Source organism: Heterocephalus glaber, unplaced genomic scaffold (genome assembly GCF_053883595.1).
Source record: "Heterocephalus glaber isolate CG9 unplaced genomic scaffold, H.glaber_assembly_v1.0 deba00001444, whole genome shotgun sequence".
In the NCBI taxonomy this organism is placed as follows: domain Eukaryota; kingdom Metazoa; phylum Chordata; class Mammalia; order Rodentia; family Bathyergidae; genus Heterocephalus; species Heterocephalus glaber.
The window spans coordinates 4,332,036-4,351,223 of NW_028258297.1; the positions used below are offsets into that span (position 1 = coordinate 4,332,036).

Here is a 19,188-nt window from a genome sequence, read left to right on the forward strand (position 1 = left end):
ACCATCATTGCAAAAATAGAAAAAGATTTCTAGACTATGTGTTCTGCTCCTAGTATTATTTAGATGCTTTTTTATGGTTGCAGTGGGAAAAGACAGTGCCTTAATTCATAGCTTCAGTGTTATCTAGACAGTGATAAGTATGCTCATAAGATACAGTCTGTTTTCTTATATGTCGTTTAGTGTAGTAAGGTTAGGAGGAGGATAGATAGAGGGAAAAAATAAGTATCCTAGTAGAGATGAGTGCAAAGTCATTTGAAAACATTCAAGACTAATATACTTTTCCCTCTGTATCCTTGGGTTCTGCTTCTGTGGATTTAACCAATCAAGGATTGAAAATATTTGAGAAAAAAAATACATGTTACAGACTTTTTCCTGTCATTATTTCTTAGGTACAGTATTATGCCTATTTGCACAGCATTTACATTGTGTAGGTATCATAAGTAATCTAGGTAGGGTTTAGACACAGGAGGATGTATGTAGTTGTAGGTTGTACTCAGATGCTACTGTGTTTTCTACAAGGAACACGAGCTTCTGCAGATCATGTAACAGAGCGTTCTGGAATCAGTCCCCCGTGGAGTGAGGGGATGACTGTAGCCCGAGAGCAGCTAGTTAATCAACAGCAGGAGTAACCATGAAGACAGCCTAACAATGATCTGCCTCAGTGCGGCACAGTGGGCTTTTCAGCAACCTTAATCTTTATTTAATGTCTCTAATCTCAATAGATAACAGAATTATTTCACACCTCTGTATTTTGATTTCTTCATTTGTACAATGAGGATAGCCTTGTCTGCCTTATAGTGATGGGCAGATTGAATAGTTGCGAATGACTATGAGAATTCACCAAGCGAATGACTGTGACAGTTCTCCGTCTTGTTGCATCATGACCTTTCTCAAGACTGCAAACTCAGCTACAAAATTATTATAGCACATTCAACGATAAGAACAATTCATTATGGAGTTTCTGGGCCATTGGGACATTATAATGTAGTGCTTATTTGTATATACTTCGTGCCAAGCACTGCTGTAAACCCAATTTGTCCTCAAAGACCCTGATACGGAGGATGGTATTACATTCCCATTTGTGTTTTTTCTCCTGCTTGCATTCTTTGCCTTGGTGATCTATAGCCACAAGGCTTTAAATACCGTACTGGAAATTTTTTTGTCTCTAGCTCAGACCTTCAAAACTTCAGCCTTCAACCTATATATCCAGCTACTTCCTCAGCATCTCACACTGAACTTCTGACCTTCCCACCCGTACCAGCAACTCCACACACTCCAGTCTTTCTCATCTCCAGTGATGACAGTTCAGTCTTCCTGGTTGCTCACGTTGCCAAAATGTAAAGCTTATCTTTTAACTTTTTCAGCAAATTTCTGTTGGTTCCACCTTCAAAATATACCAAGAATCTCTCCATTTCTACTGCTACCACCCTGGTCTTGTTCACCATTTTGAGGGTTTTAGATCAGTGTAGTAGCCCACTCGTTTCTCTGTTTTTACGCTTGACTCCTATTCAGAAGTCACAGCATAACAACCAAAATGATACTTTTATTATATAAGTCAAATCAGAAAAATCCAATCTTTTAAAACTCTCTATTAGCTCCCAGTACACAAATTTTAAGTCAAAGTCCTTAAATGGCTGTGACGGTTTAGCTGGATTGTCAATTTTAATTTCAAAATTAAAATTTGCTTTCATAAATATTTTCATTTAACTATATTTGATATAGTTCAAACTCGTAACAGTTTACAGTGTAGTAAGTTCAAAGTGTGATTTTATTGGTTTGGGATTGCTAATTGACGTTAGGTTTCATTTCCTCTTTTAGGGAAATCTAAAACAAATAAAAGAACAAATAGAAGATCATAAAAAACGAATAGAGAAGTTGGAGGAATACATAAAGACATGCATGTAAGTAGAGGAAAAAAATCCTTGGAACTGTTTTATATCTCTGGAGTCCATTATATTTCTATTTATCAATGAATGTTCCCACTGTTTCAACAATGTTTTCACACCATTGTTTTCATTTCATTAGAGATCATTAGAGATTAATCTTAACTACATAATAAATATTTAAATTTTGAAAATATAAATATATAACAGTGATGAAACTTAACAGCCCTTTTAAAATTGGTATTTTGTTGTGAAAGCTAATACAACCTAGAAATTCTGCCAGTAAGGATTTCTTTTTAATTGGCATTTCCTCATCATTAAGCTCATGATGATTGTTCTGGTTAAAGTTACCTGTCTTTATTTTTTCAGTATTTAGAAAAATGTATTTTTTGAATCAGTAGCATGATCAATAGGTCTTTTGCCCATGTTTGGTGTTAAATATATTGCATTGCATGTTTTAGTGTTTAAAAACTGGTAGAGCACCACTATGTTCTTCTGCAAATCAGACAAGAGTATGCTGCATTTGGTAGTCTCTAAGTTTTGGTTTATCTTTTTGCTGTATAATTTGTTGTTGTTTTGTAGGGACTTCTTAAATGAGAAAAGACAGCACGAAGAAACCCTGGTAGATGAAATTGGAAAAGCAAAATCAAGAATGTCTGATGTTAATGAAGAATTGAATCGTATTATGAGTGACTTGCAGAATGCTGGAATTGATAAACATGAGGGAAAACGTGAGCAGAAAAGAGCAGAAGTGCTGGAGCATCTTAAAAGACTGTACCCAGATTCCGTGGTAAGTAGAATAAATAAAGCAGAAGGGCTCTTTTCTCTCCTTTGGGGAAAATAATTTTGAGGATTAGAAATATTACCACTATGAGGTCTTAGATCAGAAAAATCTCTTTTTGTTTTATTTTTGTGGTACTGAGGTATTTCAGAAACCGTCTGTGTTTTGTACTTGACAGTTTATGCCTGTGTAAATATTACAGTAATAACTAGGGTAAGATGGAAGCAACTTTCTACAATGTTTGTAGATGAGTACTTACTGGGGGAGAAGCGTGACACAAAGGCAGTATCCAGTGACTCATGTGCACACCGGTATCCCTGAGGGACTCTGGTGTGATGAAATAGTCTGAGCCCCCCCTACACAGACAGCATCAAACCTCATGTTCCTTGTGGTTTCATTTACTTAAAAAATATTCTCAGCAGATATTTTTGGCATATTTTTATTCTCTAAGTCAGGCTGCATTCTGGATTACTACATGTATTTCACTGGCCAGAATGCAGTGATCCTGTGGTCGGAATGTCAGTCTCACACTTACTTTCTTCAGTATCAGGGGTCTGGCATCTGATTCCTGTCATGGCCACCAGTGTGCCCTGTCTTTTCCTTATTTTGTGATGGTCTCTTTTCAATGTTGACACTTCTAACCATTGCTCTATTTCACAACATCTGAGATTGGCCTCCATGGTAAACACGCTCATGGTTTACTTCCTACCTCTCTGTCCATCCATCTATTCATCTCCTTTATAACTTTTTTTTTTTCTTTCCAACTCGTATATTGGCTTTGACTTCTGGATAATGATGCAGGAATAAGGCTGAGTCACAGAATCTCATTCCCTAAATTTCTAATAGAATGACAAAAGCTAGTAAACAAAACAACAACAAAAAAGTTCAACAGCCGAACAACCTAATCCCATAAAATCTAGGAAATGGCAGCAGTTCTGAACTTTTGCATAAGATAAACTGAAGAATTGACTAATCCCTGAGAATTCACACCTGTTATCCAAAGAGGGAACTTGTATACAGTATTTGTTTTCTTTTCCTCTTCTATCTGGGAAAAATTAGATTTAAAAATTGATAACTCAGTAAACAAACCAGTAATGTTCTCTGGTGAAAATGAAGAATCTCTGGCACCTCAATAAGTTGAGGGGTCATATTGAAGACCTCTCTCCAAAGTAAGGTGTGTCCTCCTACCTCGAAGTAGAAGAACCTTGGTATGGTACACTAATAAAAAGCTCAGAAGAAAGGGCAGAACCAGATACTCAAACAAGAGTATATTCTTATAGAGCTATGGCTGAGCTCTCACATAAACTTGCCCTCCAAGAGTCTAGGTTGATAGGAATGTGGGTAAAACAGGAAATACTGAATGCATTCGCTCAGCTGTTGCTCAGCAGAGATATCCATCTTAGTTCTGTGGGAAAGGAGCTAAGAAGTTGCATATCGCAGCAAACAAAAGGTTTAAACCTTTTTAAAGGTTTAAACAGAAAACAAAAGGTTTGCCACATTGAACATAAGAGGGGAGAATTACTACAGTAGCTACAGGAACATATAATAATAAAGAGAATGTTATCTTAATCTGTTTAGAAGTAAAAGCCAAATTTAGAATGTTACAGGACAAAATTTCCTGTATTTTGTGTTACAGACAATTTAATAAGAGCTTGAATTCCTAAAAACAGGTTCAAATGTGAGGTAAAACAAAATTAAAAAGAAATGTAGAGCTAATAATATTAGCTCAGTGGTTCTGCTGCCTGCCTCACAAGTGCAAGGTCCCAAGTTCGATCCCCGGTACAAAAAAAAAGCAAGATCAAATATTATTATAGATAACAATCCACATTTAATTAATAACAGACTAATAAGAAATATTGAAGGGTGGGATACATAGCCAAACATGAAATTATTGACCCAAAATAGAGGCTTCAGATAATGAGAGGTGAATGGGGAAGAAAAAGACAAAGAGATTAAATAAAGAAGGAAAAAACATTGGAACATGATGCTTTATCATCATAAGAAAATTGGCATACCTAAAATAAAACAACAAATCGTCCAAAAATATAAAATTAAATCATTAGTTATTCTAGGAGCAATTGGGTCGTGATGATTTATACTCAGATATTTTCTAGTAAAGTTTTTTAATTTCACTCACTTTTTTTGGCAATACTGTGGTACTAAGGATTAAACCCAGGGCCTTCACACTGAACTATATCTCCCACCCTTTTTTGTTGTTTTTTAATTTAAAACAGGGTCTCATTAAGTTCCCCAGGCTGGGCTCAAACTTGCAACCCTCCTGCCTTAGCCTCTTCAGAGTGCTGGGATTACAGGCCTATGCCACTATGCCCAGCTTTGGCCACTCGTCTAACCTCAGCTCCAATAACACCTCTTTGGGAGAAACCTTCCTTCTGACTTCTTAGGCCAACCTAGTCCTTGATTGTACCCTCAAAACACTAAACTTTATTACCTTGTCTAGCTCTGCTTTTTACTTGCTTTTGATTATTTTTGTCTTTCTCCCTTACTAGGCTGAAAATTTTATGAGATTAAAACTACCTGTTTTGTTCAGTAATATCTAGTTCAGTGTCTGAATGTAGTAGGTGGCTTATAGATTCTTTTCAAATGAATAAAGGAATGAATGAATATTATTTAATAACAGTACTTTTATTTTAAAAATTATAATACATTAGTAGGGCTAAATGAAGTGTGACACACCTAAGTGAGCATTTCATATACTTTCATTGCAGTGAGACTGATATTTGTGTAATTTCATAAAATTACAGTCGTTTTTGCCTATGCTGCTTTATTACTAAAAAGCAGAGAATTATGTTTCTCACTAATGTATTTGTTTTTCTCTTCTTTTTTGAAACCTGCAAAGTTTGGAAGGCTGCTTGACCTGTGTCACCCCATTCACAAGAAGTACCAGCTGGCTGTGACTAAACTCTTTGGTCGTTACATGGTTGCCATTGTAGTCACCTCTGAAAAGGTGGCAAAAGACTGTATTCGATTTCTGAAGGAGGAAAGAGCTGAACCTGAGACATTCCTTGCTCTAGATTACCTTGATGTAAGAAAGTAGCAATTTTTGCTATTGAGTAGTCATTAAATCTTGTTTCTTTATCTTTCTTGCATAAAACTATGGCCACTTGGGAAAAAATTGTGGCATGGATTCCTGTTAGCAGTCATCCAGGTGACTGGTGTTAATGGGTTGCTAGATGAAGAATAATATCTCATGGCTGCTGTCTTTCTTGATACTGTATCATTTCTTCCTAGTTCAGTTTTGCCATAATTCTGCTTTAGTGTTTTTGAGTCCATTACTCTTTCTATGTACCACTCTACCTACTGGCCAGCAATATATTTTATTCCATAGAAAACTAGAGGAAATGGCTAAGACATATGTAGTCTATTGGTGAAATGCCCACTCAGCCTCAAGTATAAATTTTTGGTCCAATCTGTCAGCTCTTGGTAGAGCAAGCTAAATTTTGAGCTTCAGGGTATGTATTGAGATACTTTACCATATCCAGAATCCAGAATTCTATCATATGATTGGTATCTATCAGTGATTTTTTTCTTTGCCTAGTAAAGAAAATTATTCATTTTGGTCCAGGAGTCAAGAACCCTGAAGCGCAGGCAGAATACATAGCTGATAAGAGCACATGTGCTAGAGCTTGACCCCCCTCTTTTGCTGTTGTGCTTCTGTGTTTTATGGGAACGAAATGAGCATTTGTATTTGTATTTAGTATAACTAATGTATGAAATATTTTTAAAATCTTTCAGATAAAACCAATCAATGAAAGACTAAGGGAGATTAAAGGCTGTAAAATGATGATTGATGTCATAAAGACTCAGTTTCCTCAGCTGAAGAAAGTGATTCAATTTGTGTGTGGAAATGGTCTTGTCTGTGAGACTGTGGAAGAAGCCAGACATATTGCATTCGGTGGACCTGAAAGACGGAAAGTAAGAAAGGAAACTTGGGTTGCACTGTTAAGTTGAAGCTATATTTATAAGACATCCCTACACACACACACGCGCGCGCGCACACACACACACACGCATTTTTGCTTTCATATATATAAGAAAAATCAACATAGAATCCAAGATGGTTATCACTTCAGTAGTTTTTATAATGTTGAGTTTTTCTTTCTCTCTTTTTTTTTGATCTAACTCAGGACCTTGTGCGTGTGAGGCAGGTACGGCACCACTGAGCTACATCCCCAGCCCTTCAGTTTTTAAAAAATTAACTTCTATAGCATTTCTCAACAGGAATTATATGGTAGAAATTAGAATTACTATAATATGCCGAGGTAGTTGATTTCTTTTTAATTTATATGGAATAAATGTTCTTGCTAACCCCCAGATTTTCTCTGCATTTTCCTAAATAGTAAATATGTTTTTGAACAGAAAGAGAGATTTTAGGTGCTTGATTTACATACTGGGTTCTTACATATTTAATGGAGGTACTATTTTTTATATCAAAGTTTTAAACACCGATGAATGTATAATAGAACAATTGAAATGAGATTCCTGAATGGTGATCTTTCAAGGAAATAATTTTGGTTTTAAAAATAAACAGTATTGTATTTACATCTGAATAGTCTTATTTAGTTAAGCAATGTTAAATTCCTCAAATTATCTGACAAGTTTTTTTTAAATTACATTTATGATGAAGTATAAATAGTGTCTAGGGGTATAAACTATAAAATAAGACCAAAGATGCTACTTAGTAGTTTAGTAATTAGGCAAGCTTCTAAACCCCTCATAGGATTATGAGAGTTAAATTAAGTAACAGCCGGCATAATACTGATAGTGCCTGGTAAATAACTCTAGAAAAGTGGCAGTCATTTTATTATTTACTAGTCAACCTGTTTACCTGGAATGTCCAAAATTGCAAATTAATACAAAGCAAGCAATTCTTATGAAGACATGAAGATTTTCAACATTAAAATCATTCATTTACCTCACATAATTTAACTCTTCATTTGTTTTGGTGCTTTGTCAATAATGCTGTTAATGATGTGATCACTTTTTTTAGTAATCACTGTCATTGATTTCTACATATTAAACTTAGGAGTAATAAGTCAGATATAAAGAGCTCTTCCTTGTTTTGCTACCTAATTATACTAAAATTGACTTGTGTATTTGTGAAACATTGTAAAATTGATTTTTAAAGATGTATACAGTCAATTTAAAGAAGTTATATGAACATAAAGCTGTTTATTTACTCATGTAGCAAGTATTTAGTTTCTTTAGGTTGTGTCTTGTTCTTACTGGTATTTGAAAAATTTAGTCAGTTTTGTTTGTTTGTTTATTTGTTTTAGTAAATCATTGGAGTTTTAATTTACATTTCCTGGATCTCTAGCAAGACTTTGTATTGTTTATGAGCCATTTGTATTGCCACACCGACAGCTTGTGCATCAGTCAGTTTTATTTGTATCTTAACTACATTTTGAGGGACTTTGTATTTTTCCTGTGTTTTGGGATGGTAAAAACAATGATAGATCTCACATTTTCATAGAAATTGTCATTGTCCACAATTTATGCTTTTGATTTTCCATAGACTTGATATCATATTTTAAATTTTTCTTCCTTTGAACATTGCAAGTGACATCAGAAAATATTTTGGCTTAATTATAAACAATAGTACATTTAAACTACATAATATAAATCACAGCAGTTCCACTAGCTGTGTTTTGGGTGCCATATTTTTGTGATATCTCAATTTTAAGTATTTTAAAAATTTATATATTAATATTTTAAAACCTAGAATCTCTTTATGTGCCTGTGATTATTCTATCCCATGGATTCTATCATTGATTCCAGAGATAAAACAGTTACTTGCTTCCTCCATCCAGAGACCAGTTAATTGGTACTCTAAAACATATAAAGAAAGAGGTTTTTATACATTCCCCCCCTCTTTTTTTTTTTTTTTTTTTTTTTTGGTACCAGGGATCAAACACAGACCTTGGGCTTGTGAGGCAGGCACTGGAACCACTGAGCTAAATCCCCAGCCCCTACATTCCCCTTTTAAACAGACCTAGAAAAATGTCATTAAGTAGCTCTGTAATTTGTAAAAAGATCATTTTTTCAAAAATTGAACAGGACCAGGGATATAACTCAGTGGTAGTGTATTTAATACTATATGTGTGACCGTGGGTTCAGTCCCCAGAACAACAGCAACAAAACTCCACCAAAAAAATCCCAAACAAAAAGTGAATAAAAGTAACCGTTACTATACTACTGGGCACTCTAAATTTCACACCTTATTTAAGAATAAGTTCCAGGTAGATTAGAACTATAAATGTAAAAAAATGAAACCATAAAAGTTTTTAGAGAAACCATGAGAAATTTTTTCTTAATCTCACATAGGAAAGCCTTTTCATTGTGGCAAGAGCTTGGATAAACTGACATAAATAATTTCTGCATATTTTGCCTCCTGCTGCACAAGCGCAAGGACCTGAGTTCGATCCCCAGTACCAAAAAAAAAAAGAATTTCTGCATGGCAAAAACTATCAAAAGCAGAGTTGGCGATATAGCTCAGTGGTAAAATACTTACCTAGTATTCATGAGGCCCTGGATTTGGACCCCAGCAATGCAAAAAACAATCATAAGCAAAATCAAAGGAAAAATACACCAAATTGAGGAGCATATTTGCAACTTGTAGTAAAGAGCAAAATTTCTTGCAAATCAATAAGGAAAAAAATAGTAATACAGAGAAGAAATGAACAAAGAATATGAACAGCCAGGCATGGTGATACACACCTGTAATCCCAACACTGTGGGAAGCTGAGGCAGGAAGAGTCCAAATTTGAACCCAGATTACACAACTTAATAACCTAATGTGACCCTATTTTTAAAAAATTTTAAAAGGGCCCTGGGTTCAGTCCCCAGTAACACATACTCACATGCATCCACATAAAACACGAAGAAACTATTTTTATCAAAGGAAATACATACACTAATTCTACCTCACTTATACTATGGAAAATACCAATTAAAACTGCACTGAGGAGGGCTGGGGATTTAGCTCACTGGTTCCACCTCCTGCCTCACAAGCACAAGGTCCCAAGTTTGATCCCTGGTACCAAAACAACAACTACACTGAGGTATTATTTTTACTTGTCAGATAGACCAACATCAAAAGTTCAGTAACATTTTATGGGGAGAGAAGCTCTTTTATTCACAGCTGTGGGAGTATAAATTTACCATCTCTGTGAAAGGCAGCTCTACCTATTGTAGTTTTTATACGGACTTAGATATAGGGGAATTTACAGCTTTATGAAATGATGTGTGTTCACTGAACCAATGTGTCTACTAGGAAAAATTGGAACCAACTCATCTATATAAGACTAGTTAAATAAAAATGTAAAGCCCATACAGTGGAATACTGTGCAACTTCTAAAAAAAATTATGTTCTCTATGTACAAGTATGAGATAATCTCCAAGATACAGTATAGTCAGTTTAAAAAATAACATGTATAGCTTAGTGTGTAACTCAAGAGAAGTTGTGGTCATTATTTGATTTCTTGATGATGGCCATTCTTTTGGGAGTAAGATGGAATCTCGGTGTCCTTTTTTTTTTTTGGTACCTGGGATCGAACTCGGGTTCTTGAGCTTGCGAGGCAGGCGGTGAAACCACTGAGCTAAATCTCCGGCCTTCGGTGTTCTTTTGATTTACATTTCTCTAACAGCCAGTCATGTTGAGTATTTCATGTATTTATTGGCCCTTTGTACTTCTTTTGTGAAATGAATATTCATTGCAGTTGCCCATTTTATTGTTTGAGGAGGTTCTAATTTTTCGAATTCTTTTTTTTTTTTTTTTTTTTTGTACCAGGGATTGAATTCGGGTCCTTGCGCTTGTGAGGCAGGCAGTGGAACCACTGAGCTAAATCCCCAGCCCTTGAGTTCTTTATATTTCTAGATATTATTCCTCTGTCTGAGGAATAGCTGGCAAAAAAATTTCTTTCCATTCATAGGTTGCCTTTTCACTCTGTTTCTTTTGCTATGTGGAACTTTTTAACTTGATATGGTCCCATTTGTTGATTTTGGTGCTATTTCCTGTAGTGCAACCTAGTGTCTGTTCAGAAAGTCCTTGCGTACGCTGGTGAGTTCAAGTGTTTTACCTGTTTTATCTTCAAGCAGGTTAAGTGCTTCCATTTTAACATTTAGTTCTTTGGTCCATTTTTATTGCAGTTTAGTATATGGTGAGAGATATAGGTCTAGATTCAGTCTTCTGCATGTGAATAGCCACTTTTCCCATCACCATTTATTAAGAGGTTATCTTCCTTCCAGTGTATATTTTTGGCCCCTTTGTCAAAGATCAAATAGTTGAATGTGCTGGGGGTTATTTCCCTGTTCTGTTCCATTGATGCTCATGTCTGTTTTTGTACCAGTATGTGCAGAATTTATTTTGATATGTATTAGCTTTTTTACCCTAAATGGTCATTATTTGTCCCAATATTTCTTGTTTATGAGGTGCTGAGGACTGAACTAGGGCTTTACCACTGAGCTACATCCCCAATCATTTTTTCCTTTTTTATTTTGAGACAAAGTCTTGCCAAGTTGTCTATACTGGGCTCAAACTTTTGATCCTCTTGCCTCAGCCTCCCAGGGCGCTGGGAGTATGGGTGTGTGCTACTGTGCCCAGCTTTGTCCCAATATATTAAATAATTTAACTTTCTCTTACTTCACTGAATTCAGTAATTTCTCATTTTAATAGTCTAAATTGTATACTTTCTTTTATCACCTAGTATAATTTCTTACCTCTATTAGTATTTGTAGCTGCCATATTGTATATTTATATTACAATTATTATTAACAGTTTCTGAGGATCAATTCTTACAGAAGTCAAGGTACACATTATAGATAAGTAAAACATCCCACAGATACTGTAAAATCAGCATGTCTAAAACTTATTTTCATGTTGTTTTTTTCCTAAATCTTGATCTCTACCTTGTATTTTTCATCTCAGTTCTTGGCACCAGTTTTCCAGTCAAATGCAATTCTGTTATTTCCCCAAAGATTCTGAACCTCTACTCCAGACAGTCTCCAGGTTTCCTAATAATGTGCCAAGAACTTCTGAAATCTCTTCCCTTTTCTTCACACTAGGTATTATTGGCTGAATTCAGACCATCTTCTCTAGCATTGCTTATAACTGTCCATTTTCCAGATTGGTAGCAGAGTGGCCTAAGTGCCCGTCTGACTTTCTCTCCCCCGGCCCCTCGCCACCTCCACCAGGCCTCAGTGGGCCCATTCTACGTTCTTCCTGTAACGGTTCCCAGGGGCTCCAGATCTGGCCTGTCTGCTGGCGTTAGTTCTTAGTTATTGCTCTTTTTCTGCTCTTCCTGTGCCATCCCTGTGACACAGGCTCGCTCACTCAGTCCCTGTTACTTGTCCATGCCACCTGCCAGTGCCTGCCACTGCCCTTTCCCTGTCTGCCTCTTGCCCATCTGTGTCAGAGGCTAAAGCTGCCTGCTTCTTCTTCCCCTCCCTTTCCGAGAGAACCTAGACTTCATCATGGCCAATCTAGCAATGGCCACTGTATGTAAATGGCAGTCAGTGGAAGGGCTGTCGGGGAAGTTTCTCATTGTCTTCTTTCCTGAAACACGGATATGCTGGAGGCTGTAGGAGACCTCTTGGGCCACACGATGACTTTGAAGAGACACATACAGAGTGGACTTGTAAAGAGCTTTACTGAGAACCACCAAGCAGTAGAGCTTTGTGGCTCATTGGCTTTGTTCCAGAGAGTTGTGCTTTGGCCACACAAAAGCAGCATGATTGGAAAATCCTCAGGAGAGCCTGCTCATAACTTTATATCTTTCTGAGGCAGTTGAAGAAGATGCCGGAGTATGTTAACAGTGGGCCTCCTGGTGAGGGATACTGCCTGACAGGGCGGAGCTCAGCCATAGGAGGTCAGGCTCCAGGCCACTGTCACTGGCATCAGTAGCAATGTGGTGGTGCTCTTCAAAGACGCAATGAGCTAATTCCTGGGGGGACAGGCATCCCCAGGTCCTGCCTGAAAGCAATTCCCTCGTCTCCCTGAGGAGTGATCCAGGTACTAAGGATGGTGAAACAGTGTGAAATAAGCAGCCTGGCTTCTTGTGGACTAGGGACTCTGTAAATGCCTTCTCAGGAGAGAGAAAGTGAGTTTTCTGTTAAATGTAACTAATTTAATTGTAACTAGTTCCTCAGTTAAGATAGGGTGGGCACTTTTGCCTCCTCAGGGAGACTTCTGTGAAGTTTCTGGCTACATTGGAACCCCTGGCTTTAGGCTTTCGCATGACTCTTGTTTCTGCTTTCTCCTTCTCACTTCCTGTTGTAGTGGGAGGTTCATGTACTTGTGTTTTTCCCTACAAGCACAATTCCCTGCAAGTCAGCACCATACTCACTGGATCCACTCCTGGAGTGAGGTGCGTCAGACAGCACCTGCAGGGAGTGAGGGGAGTCTTCAGTCAAGGAACAAGTCAGACCATTTGTTGCCTTTTTTTTCTTTGGGGCAGCTCAAATGTTGTTTTAGCCCCTACTAAACTACTCCTACTTTGGCAAAGTAATTAAAAATTTTGTAAAACATTGAGAATTGATTTCTTTTTTATACCATAAAGCATATGCTTACTCAGAAGACTATAAACTCCAAGCTCCTCAGTCGCACAAGAAATAGCAAGAATAAACAATGGGATTATATCAGACTAAAAAGCTGTACAACAAAAGAATTAATCAGTAGAGTGAAGAGATACCTACAGAATAGGAAAAAATTTTGCCAGCTCCTCAAGAGTACTAATATCTAGAATATACTAAGAACTCAAAAAAATTAAACCACCTAAAATTAAACACCCAGTCAAGAAATGGGTAAGAGCAATGAACAGACATTTCACAGAGGAAGAAATACAAATGGCCAACAAATATATGAAAAAATGTCCAACATCTCTGGCCATTAGAGAAATGCAGATTAACGTTAAGATTCCATCTTACTCTGGAAAGAATTGCAGTCATTTAGAAATCAAGCAATAACTCATGCTGGGATGGCTGTGGTGAAAATGGAACCCTCCTTCATTGATGGTAGAAATGCAAACTAGTACAACCATTATGGAAATCAGTATGGAGGTTTCTCAAAGAACTGAAATTAGAAATTTCATATGACCCAGCTATCCCCCTGCTAGATATCTTCTCCAAAGAGCCTAAGTCATCATATTACAGCAGCACATGTATAACAGTGTTTATAGCAGCACAATTCATAATAGCTAAATCCTGGAATCAGCCTGTATACCCATCAACAAATGATTGGATAAAGAAAATGTGGTATCTATATATAATGGAATACTACTCAGATATAAAGAATGACAAATTTGAGACATTGGTAGAAAAATGATTGCATTTAGCAAGTATAATGTTGAGTGAAATAAACCAGACACACAAGCTTAAATACCATATGGTATCTCTCATTTGAGTGAGGCAAACTGCAAACAAAGAAAATGATAAAGGATGGACAGAAGAGGAAAAGAGGATGGATCTCTTGCAATGGGGAAGTTGTCCAAGGGACCAAGAGTGAAGGATGAGGAGGAGGAGAAGGGTAAATAAGTAAAATAAAGATATGCCATCTTCAGGAACCTAATAACCCCAATTAATGCAAACGTTATAGGGCCAGGGATTTAGCTCAGTGGTGCCGCCACCTGCCTCGCAATCACAAGGTCCCAAGTTTGATCCCCAGTACCCTCCCAAAAAAATAATGTGAATGTTTCAGGTCATAACATGATCTAAGACCAATAATATAAAAAAGAATGAAAAATGAAATAGGGAATAGGGGAACAAGAGGAGGGGGAAGGAGAAAAGTATTTTAAAAAAAGAAAGAAACATGCTTCAACATGTACATGTAACCATTCCCCAAGGCAGCTGTAAACTATGAACTGCAAACTTATACAAGTAAAATTAAAAATTAAAAAAACTTGCAGCTATTTTACTAGTTCTTAATTCCATTAAAATTCTTTTTCTTGATCTTAGTTTTATATTCATTTTGGAGAATGTGATATTTTGAGTATCCCAAAGTTATTAAGGTCATTTTCATAGTATGCCATTAACATACACATCAGGTTCTTTGAAACAGGATTACATAACAAACTATTTGATATTAAATGTAAATATTCTTTGTGTTTGCTTCTCAATATTGAATGTTTGGAACTAATACACAATTCATTTTGAACTTGATAATTACTGCTAATTTGTTGCCAAAAATTGCTTTGGGTTTTAGTTAAATGGCTTTTGTCTATGGTTGGTTTATTGGTATTCCTTCATAAACTAGATATTTTATTAGTAATGCCCAGTAAATGTTTTTCTTATTTACAAATTCTCAGCTACAAAAATTGCTACATTATGTCCTTTCCATCTTCTTTATGTACATTTCTCCAGGGTAAAATATTTTTAATTTTACAGACAGTAGCTCTTGATGGAACACTGTTTTTAAAGTCCGGGGTCATCTCTGGAGGATCAAGTGACTTAAAACACAAGGCTAGATGTTGGGACGAAAAAGAGTTAAAGAATCTAAGAGACCGAAGAAACCAGCTGGTCCAAGAGCTAAAGGTAAATCCATGTTATAAAAGTTTCAAACTATTAAGGAGCATAATTGTGTTTTTAAACTAGCTGGGTTTTTTAAGGTAAAAATAAAAGTAAAAAGTGAACTGCTAATTTCCTGTGGTTGTTTAGCATTGGATTGTTATTTTATTACCTAGTTTAAGAATTATTTATATAATAAGTAAATTAATCCTTAGTCATGTAAGTTGTATTTTTTCTCAATTTTAATTGGCTTTATTGGGATATATCTCGCATACAATGACAGGTCAGTAAGTTTTGGCAAATGTGTGTAGTCGATCATCACCATCACCATATTATGATCCAGAGCATCACTGTCACCACACAGAGCTCCACTGTGCTCCTTTACAGCCCATCACTGTCCCTGGGCCCCTGGGCTGGCCAGCCCAGTCCACTTCCTGACCTTACGGTTTCTCCTCTTCTGGCTCCATATGAGTGGGATCATGGAGTGACTAAGTGAGTGTGTCATGATTTCTTCATCGAGCCTGGTTTTTTTGTGTTTTGGGCTTTTTTAGTTTATTGGTATATTTATGATCACATTCACCATTGAGAATTTGTACCTGTACATGATATATCTTGATTCTTATTTTTTCCCATTTCCCTCCCTCCCTTAAATCCCTCCACCCCCTCTATATACATAAGCTTTGTTTCCAGTTTTTCTTTCTTACTTTCAATTTTTTTCTTGCCTTTCTTTCCTTTACCCTGCCTCCCTCATTTCCCCTTCCCCTTTGAACATTTTCTTCCTATTTCACAATATTTATTTTACATTTTGGTCCTCATTTACATCTTCAGTTTCTCACATTAGAGAAAGGATTGAGTATTTACACATGTGTGTCCTGTGTATTTCACTTACGAGTATGGCCTCAAGGTGCATCCATTTAGCTATAAATGTCTCAAGTTTATCTTTCTTTATGGCTGAGTAGTACTCCATTTTATAAAAAAAAAACCAACATCTTCTTTATCCACTCACCAGTTAATAAGCTTTTGGGCTGTTTCCAAGATTTAGCTATTACAAACTGTACCGCTATAAACATAGGTGTGCATATGTTGCTGTGATATGATGCTTTTAATTCTTTTGGAAATATACCCAGCAGGGGAATAGCAGGGTCATAGCAGGGTCAACTGGGACCTCTAATCCTAGTTTTTTGAGGAATCTCCACACAGATTTCCACAGTGGTTGCACCAGTCTAAACTCCCACCAACAGTGTAGAAGGGTTCCACAGCCCCACCAGCATTTGTTATTGGTTGATTTCTTGATAGCAGCCATTCTTTTTGGAGTGAGATGGAATCTCAGTGTTATTATTTGCATCTCCGCTGAGCCTGGTTTTGAGATTTGTGTTGCTCCATACTGTATATCAAAAATTTATTCCTTTTTATTGCCAAATATGTTTGACATTTGTTCTTTGTGTGATGAATGTATAATCTTTATGTAGCCAAATTATAAATCTTTTATAACTTTAGGATTTTAGAATATGTCATGTGTAGACCTAACTCCGAAGATCACAAGAGAAATTCACTAATGTTTCCATCTAGAGTTGATTTGCCATCCTATGAAAGTCTCAATTGTTGAAGACTGTAATGGTCCCCTTTACTTAAAACATCAACTTTAATACATACCAAGTCCAAAGAATGCTTTCAGATTATGTTTTCATTTTCCCTAACTTTCATTTTTTGTATACAAAGATACTCATTTTTGATTCAAGGAGATACTATGATAAGGTTACTTGACTAATTTTAATCTTTTCTGTAAGTATAAGACCACATTTTATGGGCCAGGGATTTAGCTCATTGTTGCCGCCACCTGCCTTGCAAGCACAAGGTCCCGAGTTTGATCCTGGTACCAAAAAGAAAAAGACCACATTTTATGTTTTAGTCTAAGGTATAGATATGTTCAACTTTTAAAGAATTTACAAATTTAGGCCTAGGCACAGAGAAATTCTGAGAAGATGGGCAACTTGAAATGTGGCTTTCTTCTTGTCTACATCCATACTGAGTTCCCTGTGTCTCACCTGAACCTGATGACAGCTTGGGCTCCACACAATGGACCATTACTCAGCCTCAAAAAGGAAGGAAGTTCTGGCTCATGCTGCAACATGGATGAACCTTGAAGAAATTATACTAAATAAAATAAACCAGTCACAAAGAACAAATACTCTTATAAGATTGCACTAATAAGAGGTCCCTAGAGAGTCAAATTCAGAGACAAGAAAGTTGAATGATGGTTGCCAGGGGCTGGGGAAGAAAGGAATGAAGAATTGTTTGTTGGGAGATGAGATTTGTACACAAATGAATGGGTGTTTCAAAATTATGTTTGGCATGAGTGGGTTTCACCACCCGCTGCGCAAGTGCAAGGACCCAAGTTCGATCCCTAGTACCAAAAAAAAAAAAGTTATTATGTTTGGCAAATACTGTATAACCTATTACAAAAGGTGACTGAAAAATAAGGTGAATGTTTAAATTTATAAAAATTATTAAAAGACACAATGTGAAGAACAGTAAGATAAGAGTATTTGAAGTCTGGTGTGGTGGCACATGCCTATAATCCCAGCACTTGAGAAGCAGAGGGAGGAGCATCACTGTGAGTTTGAAGCCAGCCCGGGCTACATAGTGAGTTCAAGACCAGTCTGAACTACAGAACGAGACCCTGTCCCCAAAAAACAAACAAAAAAATACACTATATTTCTAATCCCCCCATTCATCAAATGTTAATGGCAGGGTATATCAAATATAAGCATCACAGTGTGTCCTCATCCATCTCATTCATCACATCTGGCACCATCAAATTCTGTCTTTTCTCTAAAGTCAAAATTACCTTGAAAAGTAAATGTTTTGGTTTGCAATATTGAAGACACAACACTCAAGAAACAGGACTTTCAGAACTGCCACTGAAAGGGGCAACAGTGATGGGATAAGTGCATTTGGAATGTAGTAATTTGAGGAGGTTAATGGGAATGTGTCTCTTACTTTGATAATTAAAAAAAATTTAAACATTCACTGTATTTTAATCACACTTTGTACATTAATGAACTATAAGCAGGCCAAAAGTCATATGATCAGATATAGAAAAGGCATTAGATAAAATTCAGCAGCTAATCCCAATGAATATACTAAGTAGAGTAATTGGTGGACATTATGTAAATAAAATAGTTTGTACTAAAAACTAACATAATTACTTAAGTTACTTTAGTGAAACACTAAAATTATTTTAGTTAAAATCTGGAAGTAGATATCTGCTATCACCAAGGCTGACCTTGAACTTGAAGCAATCCTCCTGCCTCAGCCTCCTGAGTGCTGGGATTACAGGTGTGCACTACCATGCCCGGCTAAGAGTGTACTTTAAAAGCTACTAGATTTAACAAGATGATGGGAGGGCTAATAGAATCTCCAATTTCTCCCTATCCTATCAAAAAGCATCTAAAAATAGCCTGGAATCATGGTACATACCTGTAATCCAGGCACTCAAAATGCTGAGGCAGGAGGATCTCAAGTTCAAGGCCATCCAGGGGTACATACTGAATTAAAGGGTAGTCTGGAATACATAGCGAGACTTTGTCTCAAAAACAAAGCAAAACAGCAACTAAAAATGGAAAAAAGTCTGCTTACAATAGAAATAAAAGTAACTTGATGTTATTAAAAGAAAAATACAAGTAAAAGAAAAACTATTTGAGTTAAAACTTCTTCAGTTAATAATAACTTGAATACAATTCTAATTAAAATGTCACTAATGATTTTTTAATTGAAAAAAATGATCTCTTACAAGAATTTTCTGAGATTAAAAATAATATGTAACAATCTGGGTCTGATGGTGTGTTCCTGGAGTCCCAGCAACTCAGGAAACTGAGACAGTCGGATACAGCCCCTGCAACATAGAAAGACCCTGTCTCAAAAAAACAAAAATCCAAGCGTGGTGGCGCACACCTGACTGGGATAGTCTCTTATCTGAGGATAGGAGGTGGGGTGTGGGTTTGCTTA

At 36.5% G+C, this 19,188-nt stretch overlaps 1 protein-coding gene across 2 annotated transcripts in view; it reads left to right on the forward strand.

Moving 5' to 3' along the window:
* Smc1b (structural maintenance of chromosomes 1B) overlaps window positions 1-19,188 on the forward strand; it is a 64,048-nt gene that overhangs the window by 18,206 nt on the left and 26,654 nt on the right. For both annotated transcript variants that reach the window (XM_004845405.3, XM_021258806.2), the window contains exons 8-12: window positions 1,819-1,901; window positions 2,466-2,673; window positions 5,522-5,707; window positions 6,418-6,597; window positions 15,061-15,207. In XM_004845405.3, the coding sequence (XP_004845462.2) occupies window positions 1,819-1,901; window positions 2,466-2,673; window positions 5,522-5,707; window positions 6,418-6,597; window positions 15,061-15,207 (804 nt within the window). The remainder of the gene's footprint in view (window positions 1-1,818; window positions 1,902-2,465; window positions 2,674-5,521; window positions 5,708-6,417; window positions 6,598-15,060; window positions 15,208-19,188) is intronic.